The 15454-nt window shown below is 34.1% G+C and overlaps 2 protein-coding genes across 4 annotated transcripts; both read right to left on the bottom strand.

Annotated features, from left to right (window-relative positions):
* Positions 1–4567: 4567 nt before the first annotated feature.
* LOC110606977 lies at positions 4568–6621 on the bottom strand. Its single transcript, XM_021746011.2, has 2 exons — positions 5808–6621; positions 4568–5420 (listed from the first exon to the last, which is right to left on the bottom strand). Exons 1-2 carry the CDS (start codon positions 6345–6347, stop codon positions 4647–4649), a joined length of 1314 nt encoding a protein of 437 aa, XP_021601703.1. The 5' UTR covers positions 6348–6621; the 3' UTR covers positions 4568–4646.
* A 1478-nt stretch (positions 6622–8099) lies between these two features.
* LOC110606328 lies at positions 8100–13298 on the bottom strand. Of its 3 annotated transcripts, XR_002486502.2 has the most exons (12): positions 12783–13298; positions 12027–12118; positions 11660–11853; positions 10904–10943; positions 10704–10785; positions 10493–10570; positions 10248–10373; positions 9714–9835; positions 8967–9141; positions 8800–8839; positions 8575–8649; positions 8100–8488 (listed from the first exon to the last, which is right to left on the bottom strand). XR_002486502.2 is itself a non-coding variant. In XM_021745080.2 (11 exons), exons 1-11 carry the CDS (start codon positions 13022–13024, stop codon positions 8329–8331), a joined length of 1251 nt encoding a protein of 416 aa, XP_021600772.2. In that variant the 5' UTR covers positions 13025–13298; the 3' UTR covers positions 8100–8328. The 3 variants fall into 3 exon arrangements, 2 of the variants coding, with proteins under 2 accessions (XP_021600772.2, XP_021600775.2); XM_021745080.2 differs by lacking the exon at positions 8967–9141; XM_021745083.2 differs by lacking the exon at positions 8967–9141 and having other exon boundaries at positions 8100–8453.
* Positions 13299–15454: the final 2156 nt, after the last annotated feature.

Genomic DNA, 15454 nt, shown 5'->3' with positions numbered 1-15454 from the left:
CGAACGAGCCTACCTAACTAATCACAGAAACGAGTTTTTGGCTGTCACAAGCTCAGGTTTCGCTACCATTCTCCGGTTTTCAGTTGCCAAGGCATGTGGGTCGACCTCACGTGCATCATTAATTTTCAAAATCTTCTCTTCTTTTCACTGCAAACTTGAAATTGTGTTTGGAAATCGATGAAGATGCAATTATGTTTCGGGGAAATTGGAGCTTGGGGAAGATAACAACAACTTGTAAGAATCTTTCCTAATAAATTCAGATCTTTACAGGTCACACTAATACATTGATTCATATTTCGTTCTTTTGGCCTCCCTTCCCCTTCAAGGCTTGGAAAAGGTGCCCTTTCAATACCTGGAATAATGTGATTTGCCGTATCTAACCCTGTTAGTTTAATTACTAAGAATAGAAATATCAGTATATTGGAGTATGATTTGATTTAAAATTTCTGAGATTCAATTGGGTCCATTGCTGTTAAATTTTAAGCTTAAACTTAAATATTCCTTCAAAAAAAAAAGCAATCATGAGTTTTGAGGGAAGAGAAGATATAATGGGTAATGGTGTGAGTAAGTGAATGATGGGTTTCATATATGAGCTCCAAAAGTTTTGGATATAAGAAGCAATATAATAAGATGTTAAATCACAATGAGGAGTATAAAAGAGTAGCATTCAATGCATTGAGCTTTCCATGGCTGATATTGTTTCTGTGCCTTCAAGGTCATTCTCATTCAAGTAAACTTCTCTTTGCTTTTGTGTTCTAACTGCTATAACGCCCAGACATGACAGATTGGCTTTCAGGAACTTGTCCTCCACATCCTATCGGCTTGTGTGTTCAGCGACGAGATTCCAAAACTAAAGGCACAATATTCCTGCACAACTCCAGGTTTTAGCATTTATAATATCATGTATTGGTGTTGAGTCATCCCATGTTTGTATTTGACCAGCTGATCTAGTTCTTCAATCAAAAATCTTTTCGACCAAATGAAAACAATAAAAAAAAGCCATCCCATGTGGACACCACTAAAAGGCATCTTGACATAAGTTTTCAATATTAAATTATTTTGCCAAAAATTGATATTAAGGTTGTTTACTTTGTTGGAGTTGAAATAGGAAATTTCAAATTATCCTTTAACGATTAACAAATCCACCATATGAATTCCACATGAGGAGTTAGATCGCCTCGTTCTTGTTTTTAGCCTCATTTTTCTCTCTTTAATCAAACTGCAATTTTTACCAATCCCTCATTGGATTTCGACGACAAGATTTAAAGAGTTGGAGTAATTTTGATTAAAAATAAGCAACAAAGAAAATTCATCTTAGCCAATGCAATGACAGAATTGTAACAATCACAAAGAAAATATCAAAGTTATTCACCTGAAGCTGAAGACTCCACCAAAACTTTATGGAATGAGATGTTTTCTGTTAGTCAAGATCTCCCTTTGAAATTTTTGCTTTTATTTCTTTCTCCAACAGCAAAATGCGCAAAGAAGAAAATCATGTGACTGAAATTTTCTTCATGTTTATACATCATATTCCAATAATATAAATGCTATCAAAGTTGTTCTATCAAAGAAAATGATAGAGTTATATTGAGCTATCATGGTAAGTTAATAAACTATTTGAGATAAAAGTTTCAATAAAAATTCAGCTTAACTTGAATTTTTTTTTAATAAAACTTAAATTTCATTCAACTTAAGAACAATCAACTCAAAAATACAATTAGGAGATGAGAAAAAAATCTCAACTAGGATCGAAATATCATGGATAGTTCAAGTAGCGCATGACTACACCATTAACAGACCAACGAACAAAATTAATAAAAATAGAAATCATTTCCGAGATAAGAGACTTATTATAAAAAATAAAACTAGCAAATGATGACAAATTTTAATAATTGAGATCAATTATAACTCGAACCAAAAGTTGAGCGTCTGACTCCACAATAACTGGGGACCAATCACCATTCTTTAAGCCAGCTTAAAACCTTTTTAAAAGACACGGTCTCAACCATAAAAACATCAAAATTACTAAGAATTCGTTGTTGACGTGCTGCAATGAACTCACCATTTCCTCCTCTTAAGAAACAACTCACTCCTATAACCTGACGTAGGAATAATACAACATCAACATTTAACTTAAAACATAAGCATTACATTAAAATTTGAAAATTTTATTTGTTTATGAATTCGCAAGCAACTAGTAAATATATTTAACTTAAAATTAGTTAATCCCAAACTTATTGCTTTTAAAATGAAAATTATTATCATCATAAATTTATTATAAATAAACTACTAAAAAATAATTTGAAATTTAATTTAATAAAAGTTGATTTTAATTTTTTTTTACTTGCAATATAAGACTGCATTAAATAAATGATACCGAAAATAAAATATAACTGCAACAAAACTATTAGATCGTTTATAACCGCCAACCTAGCGAAAATAAATCTCTAAGATAAAATTTAGAGATTACATATGCAAAAGTATTAAAATGACGTAGATTAGAGGAGATCTAATAGAGACAAGAGGAGATCTCTAAAATTATTATTATTCTGATTGTAACATCACATAATAAATCAGATCTTGAACAACACAAAATATTATATACATATCAATTTAATCGCTACTAACACAGCTCGTACCTCTTCTGTTATAGTAGATAAACACTAAACCTTTGTAGCAATACTATGCATAATTATCTCTTCACCATTAAAAGCAATTACAACAATAGCAGTGAATCAAAACTGATTTTTCTTTGTAATATCGCAGTTAAGTCTAATACTCCCTCTTAAGGGAAGACTCCACGCAACATGAGCGCAACTACAATATTGAAAATGAGAATAATCAGCAAAATATTATTTTGTTGTAACTGTCTAAAATTAACAAAGATACGTTCTGACGTAGTAATAGGTCTGGATATTACTGAATCGAAAATACCTCTATTTTCATTCTTCCATATATGCCATAAAGTGAGTGTGACCAGAGTCAAAAGTAATGGATTATCCATCTCAGAATTGAAGAAGTTGAATGAATGTTCCTCCATTTTAGCTAATTTTCAATTCTACTATATCGATTATTTTCACACTTTCCTCAATTGATTATGTCAAAACTGAGAACAAAAAATTTACTTTTATTCCAATTTCTGATTCAATAATGTTCCTATTGTTCTTGTAATTTCTCCACCATGTCTTATCAAATTAATAGAGACTGACGAATTATGAAAAAGTCGCCAAAAAAAAAATTTCTATTTAGGAGAGACTTGAAGAGAACATATACCCTTCCAAATATTCGGATTGACAGTAACAGAAGGAGGTTGAAAAACAATATGCTGATTGGTTGAATGATGGATTAAAAATTTATAACCGGAATGTACACTATATTGATCATTACGTACATAATATCATACAAGAGAATCTGACATATCAAAAAAAGCCACTGAAACAGAGAGAATAGTCGTTGTCTATTGACGAGGAAAAAAAGTATTTCACCGGCTGATGATTCTAATCCCAGACACTATAATCAATTAAGTTTGCGAGCACGATAATACCAACCGAATAAGCTACTGGACTGGCAATAGCTACTGGACTAGGCAATTTAGGATCAGTTGATCTTGATCGTATTATGTATTTGTTAATATTTAGATAGAAAAAGCTTCAACTAATCAATTTTTTTTTTTTTGGCGAAATTCAACTTATCAATTCAATCTAGCAAAATTTGGCCGTGTATCAAAAGTAGCGGACAAAGAAGATAAAGTTGCGGCAGTTCTGTACGGCAGCAAATACATCGTTGACGAGCTGCGGTGGCACGGGAGGTGGCCTTTCTCCCCTGGAACTGAGAAAAAGGGTAAAAGTGAAAGACAGAAAAATGACTAGGCACGAGATGAGGGGTATCAAAATTCAAAATTCAACAAAATTCATGCAGGTGTTTTTTCTGCCCAATGCGTGGTTGGGCCAACAAACAAGCCTGTTAGTCTTTTGCCACTATGCCCGACTGGCCGCTGAAATTTTAAACATTTATATTAAACCCCTCTCAGTTTTTCTTAATCATAAATCGAGATCAAAAAAATATTTTTCTAACAAATATTATTTTAACCTTGTTAAAAATTTATAAAATCATTTTATTATTTTAAGTTCATTTTAAAAAATAAAATATATTAATTAATATATTCTAGAAAATATTTAATTTGAATGATATCTTCAATTGCACTCCTCACAGTTCAGAATAATCACAGAGGTACACAATTTGCAGAAGTTGAGTTTTAAGAAATAAATGGAATGGCTAAAAAAATAAAGAGGCACACATGACAAAAATATGCATTATGCCTTAGTTTATTTTACTTTAATTCATTATTATTAAAAGTATCTTATTAAAATATATCAATTATAATATTAAAAATTAATTTTAAAATAATTTAATATATCTTTATTAATACTTTAAAATTTACTGCTTATCAATATGATTTAAAATAATAATTTTTTTTAAACCATTTTTACTTTCGTATTTTTTGTGTATATAAATTTTTGTTTTAGAGGAGTACAATCTACATGCATAAAGAAAAGCACCTACCATATAACCCAAAAAAAAATAACCTCCTAGTTTCTTTCTATGTTTTTACAGCCTACCTCTAACAACAATCCAAGACCAACCCCTTAATTCTCTCCAATGCCCAACTTACATATCTCCTCCGGCGGAGGAGACTCCCACTTGGAACTCCGCCTCTTCATTTCATTGAAATCATTCACGCATTGCTTCAGCTTCAGACCCGAGATCCGCTTCCTCACGGCGGCGCGTTTCTTCCCCGCAACCTTGTCAAAAATCTTCTCCCACCCCTTTTCCCATTCACCACGAGCATCACACAGCTTCAGTGTCCCATTTTCCCAATTAGTCCAGCTCCAACCCTTATCAAGCAATGGCATTACGCCTGCAACGCAGCTCCCTTCACAGAAAGGCGTGCACGGCCTGCACTTGGCGCCACTCAGCGGACCCGGACTCGACAATGCTGCCACAGGAACACCAAACCGGTACGGGGGGAACCCGTACTTGCGGTCCGTCACAATGCAGAAAGGCAGGCGCTTGGTGACGAAGGGAACGCCTTGGGTGGTGAGTTGAGCCTTGAAGGAGGTTTCCGAGTTGAGCATGCGTAACCCGGCGGAGTCAAGTTCCGGGATGAGAGAGAGACGCGAGAGGGCGACCTTGGAGGAGTTTAAATCGCCAACACCGAGGCGGTCGTTGAGGCCTCCGTAGGTGGATCCCGGTGGGATCAGGTAGTGACCTGCGATGAAGTTCTGTGGGCCAAGTGGGGCGTTCCAGTAGCCATCAACTCGGGTACGGACTATCCAGTCGTATTTGAAGTTGTGTTGGGCTTGGTACTCCTCTATCATTGTTAGACATCCCTCTACGAGATTGAAGTACTGCAATAGCCCCTGCACATTTTACGCCTCACTGTTTTAGTCATTTGATTTCTGGGTGTAAATTTTCAAATTCGAGTTAGAATCCAACCGAAATGGGAAGGCGAAAAAAAAAAAAAAACAAAAACAAAACTAGGGGAACCACTGATTTGCAATTTCGGTTGGGTTAACGGGCCTGAAGGATTTTATTCAGAAAAGGAAAAGAGAAAATTGGAGAAACTATGAATCAGTGTTTGCGTATTGCACGAAACCCACACAAAACCCGATTTCGAAAGGTAAGGTATGTAACGGTCTCACTCTCTAGTCTCTACGTTCTTAACCAGAAAACAAATAAAAAGAGAAAATAGAATGAAATTTCACATGCAATTCTTTTTTCTTTTAAATCATTTGAAGAGAGAAAACCTGGATGCCATTTGGGGAATTTGCAGCGGTGAGAACTCGGACCTCAGCGTCGGTTTCCGGTATGGGTTTCGGCTGAAAAAGGCGGACGGTAGCTATTCTGGGGGCGACCTTCAATAGCGAGAACTTGAATGAATTTTCGTCTAGAGGACTGTGCAAAAATAGGTCTGAGTTTGTATAGACATTTAGAATATTCTCCACAATTGATGGTCCAGTAAGCTCGAATCTCCGAGCCCCGCCTACCAAACAAACCGCCATTCTTGACCGGTATAATTCATCCTTCCACGACCTCACCCCCACCGCCCGACTTCGATTCAGCGGCAACAGACATGGATCATCAGCTGAAGTGCGAGAATTCAAGGTCCCGTTGAAGAAAAAGGAAGCAAGAGGGGCGAAAGTGGAAAAAGGACTGATGGGTGTAGCAGATACATAGAGAAAAACGATTAAAGAAAGAGGAGGAACGATTAAAAAGAGAAGTCTCCAATCGAGATCTGAGAACCATCTGGCAACATGCATGGCGGATTGTCGAGTGCTCTTCACCATCTGGTTCTCTTCCTGGTGTTATATTTGAATAAGCTTCGTCGTAGTTGGTGTTTTGAATCCTACTCATGAGAAGAGAAACCGTAAAGCCAGAAGAGAATTAGGGAAGGGATGTGATGGGGAGCAACGGAAACTGACACCTCCTTTTGGGCGTGAGCGATGAAGTCAGGTGAACTGTGAGGCATTTTAGCGATTCTGAGTTTTTTCTTTTCCAACATGTTTTAAACTTCATTATCAAAGCTGGCATGATGTATGTTAGCCAACCAGGTCAATTGGATTTTTGGTTGCGGCTTAGTTACGTTACATTACACCCTCTTAGATGTAACTTTTGAGCCCAATCCTGAAGTGCTAGGGCACTGGATTTTTAATAATTTTTATTCTTAAAAATAATTTATATTTAAAAAATATTTTTTATTTTTTATATAAGATATTTTTTAATAAAATGCTTTATTTTTTTATTATTTATTTTTAAGTAAGTGTAATTCAAAAAAAATATTTTCAATTAATTAAATTTTTTAGTGTTTTAAATATAAAAAAATATAAAAAATATTTTTTATAAACTAAACTGAGTCTTATAATCAACGGCAACCATGTCAGGGATATATTTGGTATGAATTAAGAAAATAAAGTTAATGATAAATTTTTACGGACTAATAGTTAGCTATTAAAAATATTTTTTTATATTTAGTTTAATATTAAAAATAAAATTAACTATTTTTTTTCAATATAATGTCATTTTCGAATGTTGTGCTATAGAAAAATGGTATGTTGCACTATTAAAAAACATTATAATGAATATACACTCAAAATTTTAATTCAAAATCAAATATAAATAAATAAACTTCATTATTGTTTCTTATAATATATAATCCTTCTTCGTATTAAACCATTCGGCCAGTATTCGTTAGCCACGTGCAGTTTCAAAGAGATTATCATAATTATCAACACTTTAATGCGTATGCGCCCACGTCAAATTCAACTTATTGCTTTCTCTTATCATTATCATTATTATTGTTGAGAAAAAAAATGAAGAGAAACAATTTTAAATTAAATATTTATATCAATAATTAAAATAATAAATACTTCATTGTTTTAAATCCTTAACGCTAACAATTGAGTTCTTTGTAATTGGCCGTGGTTCATCATCGGTGAAAATACCACATTTTTATTTTATTTTTTTTAGAGAAGTAATTTTCTATGCAAATAAAATTGAAGTTATAGATCAGCTTTAAATTAGTGAATTTCAGTGTATATATTCAATTAATTTATAAACATTATCTTAGGTCAAATTAGGATAAAATCTATCTAAAATTATAGTAATGTCCACTAAAATTTTAATGTATTAATTTTTGTTGTGGGTGCACATATACTTACAAGAAAGTTTCTCCCAATCACAAGCATCCATTCTTATTTCTTTTAACCTTTAATATAATTTTTTTCAAATTAATAGTCACTTTTAATTACCGATATTACTTTATGTAGAAAAACCATGAAGAAAAATCATCACTTGTTCAGCTAGGAAATTTCTAAGGAAAAGGCAAATACCCTGCTGTCAAATCCAGGAAAGTTCTTTCACAAACGAAAACGAAGGTATTTAAATAAAAATACTAGAAAATGAAATGGCCAACCATCTTCTGATGAATTGTTCAATTTTCTTTTCTTTTCTTTTCTTCTTTCCTTTTTTTTTTTTTTTTTTTTTTTTGATAGAACTGTATACCTACCTCCAACTTTCCACATAAAGGACATAAGAAGAAGTTTAAAATTCAACGAGGAACTAGTCATACCACAAACTCCAATAGCAGCCAGAAACTTAATAAAAAGATGAGGTAATGTCCAATATTTATCACAACCCCATCCAAAGAATGAACAAATGGAAAGCAATCGCAAAATTCAGTTATAAGACAACCTAAAAAATTAAAATGAAATTGGACTTTCATCAGATATGGAATCACCTAAAGCAAAATAGAACCTGAAAATCAGGCCTTCATTGCGGAAGAGGAGGCAAGTCTGAGGAGTCATCATCGGCTGAAGATGAACCAAAATCAAGACTTGTGTAGACTCCTGGTGGTTTCTCCCGAGGTTTAATAGATAGCAACTGGGTTGAATCACCTACAACGTCAGCCCATCCATAGTGAGGTTCAGCCCTTCATTAAGTACAGACCTGTCAGTTAAATTAATCTAACTGTGTATCCGAAAGAAATACAGACTCTTACGGTAAGCATATTCTTACTCATAATAGGTTTCCTCGTCCACAACAATATCCCAGCTTTCACCTGTTGTGCTCTTTCCATATTTGTGGACTTTACTGAGGCACAGAAAGAACTCATATTAATACAGCATGTAAAATTTCATATAGTCATACCCGTACCAAACTTTGATGTCACATTTATACAGGATAGGGAAAAAAAATGTCATCAATATGGAACGTATTCTATTTATGGATAAAGTTCCATACCCATTTCCAAAATGTTCTTCTCCCCATGTCCTTGTCCAACCTAGAAGCGACATAATCATGAGACTTTAGTACATAAATTTCATAAAGAACAAGTAAAGCCAAACATGAACATCTCAAAGAACAGAACACCAAGGTCACTTGTCTACTCAGAATGTAAGAATCTTCACCTTGAGTCATGTACTTCAAAGAATAAGTTAAACGCCAAACTACATCTTGTACATGACAGTCACACTAACGAAGTTAAGAAAGCAACTACTGAAGCTGATGTATGGGGATATTGTTGACAGTTAACCATGCAAGTTCAGTATCCCATCAGTGACCCTCGCAACTATCAAGAAAAATCTAGCAGATTACAAGAGTAGGGAAGTCAATTGATGAATAATTTTGCAAACAAATTTCTCATAATGGATAAATACATCTTGTTTGAGTATTTTGTCTGACTTAAAAGATGGCAACAAATGGCTGAATGCAGTAAGCAAAACAAGGTGTAGAACAAAAACATAATAATCAGTCCCAAACCTAACATGTTTATACAGACAAGCAAGCATATCATAACACTAAAAACGAAACTGATTAGGAAAAAAAACAATTAGTTTTGTTCTTTACACATCAGCCCCAATTTGAATATATCAAGTTTCCAGTAGGTCTACCACCAGAAACTGTACTCTATTTGCAACAAGAAACCGGAAAAATGAAAGCCAATGCAAGTAACAATGACCATTACAATAACATACCTCAAAATCATGTATAAAGATATGCAAAGAACAAACTAAACAGATCTTACAAATGAAAATGGTAGCCCAAATTTTAACTAAGAACTGATGTATGGACAAAATCAAGAGAATGTTCAATTACATACAGCATATAGTTTAAAGATAAGATTTTGTGGCTGAATAAAATACTGTTATACTTACGTTCACCAACTGGAGAAACATGCCATGTCTCACCCTGGCGAGAACCTATACCAGCAAAGAACCTCTCTTCCCACTTGTCACCCCATTTGGTTCCCAATTCAGTCTCAGCCCATTTATCTGTCCTGAGAAGTGAAAAGTAAAGAAAATAACTCAAATGAAACTCCTTCCATTGTTAAGTTCTGACTACTTTTAGAAAAATGAAAATGAAGCAGAACTTGCTGTAATTCTAAAATTATTGCAAAAGAAGACTAATAGATAAAATAGCAACACTATTGAAAATTCAGAGACATTATCATTTCCCAGAATTCCACATATTTTACCAAATCATTGTTGTGGATATTGTGCAGGTTTTCTATTTTCAGAAGCTCAGTTCCTATGTCAACTGGTTCATAGTTCAGATTCTATTTGATACTTAAGGTAGTCAATATATTGCACATTGTTATTAACAATGAACCAGACACTTTTCAACATGAGATCCCAATTTCTGAAGATATGTGCAGATTATATGACGATATGGTGATAAGTAGAGAAAACCATTTGAGAACAGATCCTCTCCCATTGTAATGCTCTCCCCACTTCTCCCACCATGACTGCTCATTCAGTCTACCATACTTATGAGCCCCCTTTTCGGTCCAGCCTTTAGCATCATATTTCTCCCACCTAAGTCCAAAATGAATGAATGATAATTAATACAGTAATCGCTAGGTAAGTAATTTCTGTGAACTGCATATATAACACAGTATATATATCATACTACCTGCAGTTTACTAATGGCTTACCATTTCTCATACCATCCAGCATTTTCAGTCCCTGACTTCGCTTGTTTTTGTGCACTTCTCTCTATCCTTGCTAGATTGCTACAACAACAAAGTAAAGCAGCAATTTCCAAATGAAAGTGAAATCCATGGTTTAATGGGATTTTATTTCAACCAAAGCTTTCTATTTTATTGAAAATTTGAAACAGATAAACATTAGCACATAGCAGTAGACCTCCATTCATCTTGATGGAGCACCTCTTGCCATGTCTCCCACCATGAATCCCCTTCAGCATTCCTTCCAGATTTCTCCACACCTATAAAACATAAAATAAGCTATAAATGAGCACTTCACATATTGAAAGAGGTCAAAATATCCAACTGAAATGGAATAGAAAAGATGATCATGTCTAGTGAAAACAAGGCAAGCAGTACCTAGCTCTTTGTATCCAGTCCAGTCACTTTTCTCCCACCACTGTCAAGGAGATAAAAAAATCCAATTAAATGCATCCACCTTGTATGATACTCAATATGGTTATAAAAATACTACCAATGTAGCATACTTTAATAACAAATTGTGAAATCTGACTGTAGGACCATGACGTCATTTTCCAAAAGTTTCCATGCTCAGCTTATAGTCACTCATACTGGCTACACAATTTTTTTTCCTGTATTAACTTTCAATTTCTGGAAGTGGCTCCTTCCCAGCCCCAAGTCTTCAGAAATATGTTAGTATGGATCTAAGGGTTGCATATATCATATCAAAATATTGAATCAGAGTCCAAATCTTTCAGAATTCTATAGTTTACTACTGATAGAGGGATAAAAAGGGATGGCCAGCAAAGTTATATCCTAAGTTGATGATTAATCACAAATCTACAACCTTAATTGTAAAATAAAAAATAAAAAAAAATAAAAAAACTATTTTTTGAAATTGTCACCATTTGGATATCGGTTATATCACAACAGACGTAAATTTAGTAAATTATTAGAATTGGAGACTCGGCCACAGTATACAGACTATCTTGAATTTACAGTAATTTGCTTCATCAATCATCAAAATAATGAATACTGCTACTTGTTTAGAGTTTTTTGTTATGTACATCAATTCACAAAAAATTCTTCCAGTTTGCTTCAATCCAACATCAATAATACTCATACATACGTAACATGACCAGAATGATTTTGTACCGTTTCTTTCCATTCTGAAGTATCATCATGTGATCGTCCGCCCATTATTGTCCATCTACATCTGTACCCATCTTCACCCAGGTCTTCTCCACTTTCTCGGTACCAAGTACTACCATCATCATTAGTGCCAGATTCATTAACATTTTCATTCAACAAGTTGATGTCCCACTCCTTTTCATTTGCGATACCAGTGTCTGCATTGGCGGAACAAACATCGTCACTTATCAAGCATGATATTGAAATGTCCATTAAGATCTAAATTTTCTAAAAAATAATAATAAAAGAAAGCGCTGGCATGTCAGGCTTTCATTAGCAGTAGCATACATAATTGAATAAAAAGTTAACCTGGCCAAGCAATAGAAATTACCTCTTTTTGGTGGAGTGTCTCGGGATTGTGGACCAGAGTTTCTTGGGCTGCAACGAGGAGAAAACTTTTCTTGTTTTGAAGCAAAACGAGACCTACAACGGTTATATGCAACATCACAAACTTTATGCTGCTCGAGTAATAGAAAGAAGTTGAAAATTTGATAAAAGTTTTTCTAGTCCCACGAGACGAAGGAAAATTAATACATGTTAAATGTTAAAATAATTTATTTATAGAATACTTGTATCTCCATCACGGTGTAAAAGAATAATCACACAAATCCACCAATACATAATCCTCTTGAAACTTGCGGAATGTTCTTAGTCTTAGTAGTTCCTGAACATCCATTAGAAACTTGAATCCTTGGGTTCAAGATAACTTTTATTCACTCTAAAATTCGATTAGCAGTCTGGTTTCGTCATGATTCTAGTATAAAGCTAAGAACTGAACCCGATATTCTATACACCCTACAAGAATTGAAAATATCTAACCCAGGGCCTCTAAGTTAACGATTTAGCTCACATTATGAGCAGAACCAGCAAGCATGTGAAATTTGGAACAAAATTCCATCTATATAAAATACAATTTCCAGAAAATCCTCATTTATCTTTGAAAGTTTAAACGAAGTTAATATTTGTTCTCTCTCTCTTTGCATTAATAAAAGCCGGTGATAAGTTTGCAATTGAATAGATATCACAGCGACAGCGTCAATGGAAGATGAACAAGGAACAGGAAGAAGTATGAGAAACGACGACGTACTGAGAAGAAGCAAAAGGCAATGTGGGAGTGGCTTGAACACGGAGCCTATGAGAGGACCTGCCTTCATTTTTGTCGACACTCCGAATGGAAACCACAGAATCGGAGCAGCAGCAAATGATTGAACTGACACCGATGGCGGCCCTCCCCTTCTTCCTGCTGAGTTGCAATCCATAAAAAGAGGAATGCAGCGGAGAAATGGGGAGACGAGTGATCTTGAAATGGAGATGAGAAGTGGCCGCCATTGAGGAGGGAAAATTAAAAAAATGCCATAGGAGAGAAAACCTAGGCAAGGGAAGGTTTTAAAAAGAGAATGGAGGATGAAGAAGTAGAGAGAGATTTGAATTGTGGAGAAGGGATTGGGCATTGAAGGCGGAGGAAACTCGGAGAGAGTATCGGGAGACGGTGGATTGACAGTGAGGGACTTGCAGTGGAAATGAACTGAGAGAGTGAGTGAGAAGGGGTGTGTGGTGTAGATCAGATCGGCGTGAGATTTCGCATTACGGCAATGGCTGCGATGCGAATCCCGGGATTTAATCATATACACGTGAGCAGAGAGGACCCCACATTTTACGTTTTTGCACCCGTTATGCTTTTGTGGTTTTGCCATGTGTCAAGAACTCTGCCCTCTTTTCATTCCCTTTTTTAGTGGGAAATGGAGGATTAAATCGTTAAACCACAACTAAGAAATTTTATAATAAAATATAATTTTTTTAAAAAAAAAACATAATGTTTCTGATGACGAAAGGAAATTTTTTTTATTTTTTTAAATAAAGTATTCTCAAGTTTAAATTATAATTTTATATTTAATGCTATAATACTTAATTATGTATTATTAACTTTAATAATAATTCAAAAAGTTTTCCCACAAATAACACTTTGGAATATCTTAAAATCTTAATAATTCAGACTGAAATGAACATCAAAGAATGAAATTGCTAATTTTTAGGGTATGCTTTGATTCCGGATGGTCCAAGACTCACGTCTACATACATTTAAAACCTTAGTACTGTTCCAAGTAAATTTGAAAATTTATAATTTATTGATCTTTTCTTTACTTAAATTTCTCAGAATGTATATTTATTAATTATACAGAATTTTTTTATATTTTAAGTAAAAAGTAAAATGTATTATTTTTTTAATGCATTAAAAATATTTTTATAATTTATTTTTGTGGATGGTTTAGATAATTAGCTTGCATGTTCCATAACTGAAATAGTCCGCAACAGAAGGATAAAGGGGAGGCAATAGGTGGTGCGATTAGAAGGGGATTCGAAGATCATCTCTTGAGACGCAGAGTTCCCAAAGAAACAGAACCCAAATCTTTGGTGGTGACGACTGGCGATAACGTGGGAGTCAAACTAAAATTAACCCAAAAAAACTACGGTTTCTAGTTTTCTATTCTCCCCCTTCCACTTTTTTTCTAAATACAATTTCTAGTTCTCTACTTTAAATATTTTTTTTTCTAGTTTTCGAGAAAAAGAAAAAAACTTTTTCTGACTACTAGTGTAATTTTGCGCCACGTGTTGTCAAGTGTGGGTTGATGACATGGCCGAATAAGCTGGAAACGTAGTGGTTTGCGTGTTATTGAATTCGCGGCAAAATTTTCATACACGTGTCATTACGTCAAGAAGAGGGATAAAAAATGAGAAATTATATTGTATTCCAGGTAGGGTGTAAATGAACCAAACCGTTCGTAAGCTATTCGAGGTTCGATTCGATAAAAGCTCGACCGAGCTCGATTCGATTTCTAAACGAGCCAAGCTCGAGTTTAATTTTTAGGCTCATTTGGTAAACGAGCCAAGCTTGAGCTCCATAGTATTCGGCTCGTTAAGGCTCGTGAGTTCGGCTCGTTTCTGAATTCATGAGCAGGCTCGCGAATAGGCTCATAAACGGTCTCGTTAAGCAAACTGAAATTACTATCATAAGAGAAATAAACTCAAACCCTGCATATACTTTAACGAGCCAAATCTAAATTTTTTAAAATTCAGCTCTATATAGTTTAGTTACACTCTTAAACTTGCATATATTTAGATCATTAAGATTTAAAAACTCATCTTTATAAATTTACATGCTAATTTGTAAATATACTAATTTAACTAAAATTATTTTAATTTTAAACTTATTAGTTTTAAACTAAAACTCATTATACATGTAAATAAATTAAATTACTCAGCTCGATAAAAGCTCAACTCAGTTCGATAAAAGTTTGACTCGTCAAAGCTCGATAAAAGCTTGACTCGTCAAAGCTCGTTTGCTAAACGAGCCAAGCTTGAGTTTCTTAATACTCGGCTCGAGTTTGATATGAGTAAAGCTCGAATTCGGCTCGACCTCGAAAAAATTTTAACGAACCAAATTTGAGCTCTTCAAAACTCGGCTCGGCTCGGTTCGTTTACACCCCTAATTCCAGGAATTATATGTATGATACTAGATATGATAATCTAGATGAAAAAATAGTTATAATTTTTTAAAAGAAATAGTTATAATTTATAAAAAAAAAACTATTTGAAATATATTTTCAAAATTGAATTTAGTAAAACTCATTTGTAGACATATATGTAAAAATTCACGCAGATGATCTTATTTGTATTATTGAATATTCTATAATTATTCGTAAAATTATGCATATTTGCCACTGGACCAGAAAACTAAAATGGCAAAATACAGAAGTTTAT

This window comes from Manihot esculenta, chromosome 18 (genome assembly GCF_001659605.2).
Source record: "Manihot esculenta cultivar AM560-2 chromosome 18, M.esculenta_v8, whole genome shotgun sequence".
In the NCBI taxonomy this organism is placed as follows: Eukaryota; Viridiplantae; Streptophyta; class Magnoliopsida; order Malpighiales; family Euphorbiaceae; genus Manihot; species Manihot esculenta.
The sequence above is the reverse complement of the archived record's forward strand: the minus strand, read 5'-3'. Positions and strand labels throughout refer to the sequence as shown.

Bases quoted from the DNA above. Each gene is read 5' to 3' on its own strand.
- LOC110606977 (XM_021746011.2), bottom strand. From the start codon at position 6,347: ATGGTGAAGAGCACTCGACAATCCGCCATGCATGTTGCCAGATGGTTC. The intron at 5,421-5,807 runs GTTTTCTCTCTT...TAAAATGTGCAG, and splicing joins ATTCCCCAAATGGCATCCAG to GGGCTATTGCAGTACTTCAA.
- LOC110606328 (XM_021745080.2), bottom strand. From the start codon at position 13,024: ATGGCGGCCACTTCTCATCTCCATTTCAAGATCACTCGTCTCCCCATT. The intron at 10,374-10,492 runs GTAAGCCATTAG...TTTTGGACTTAG, and splicing joins GCTGGATGGTATGAGAAATG to GTGGGAGAAATATGATGCTA. The intron at 8,489-8,574 runs GTAAGAATATGC...TACTTAATGAAG, and splicing joins GACGAGGAAACCTATTATGA to GGCTGAACCTCACTATGGAT.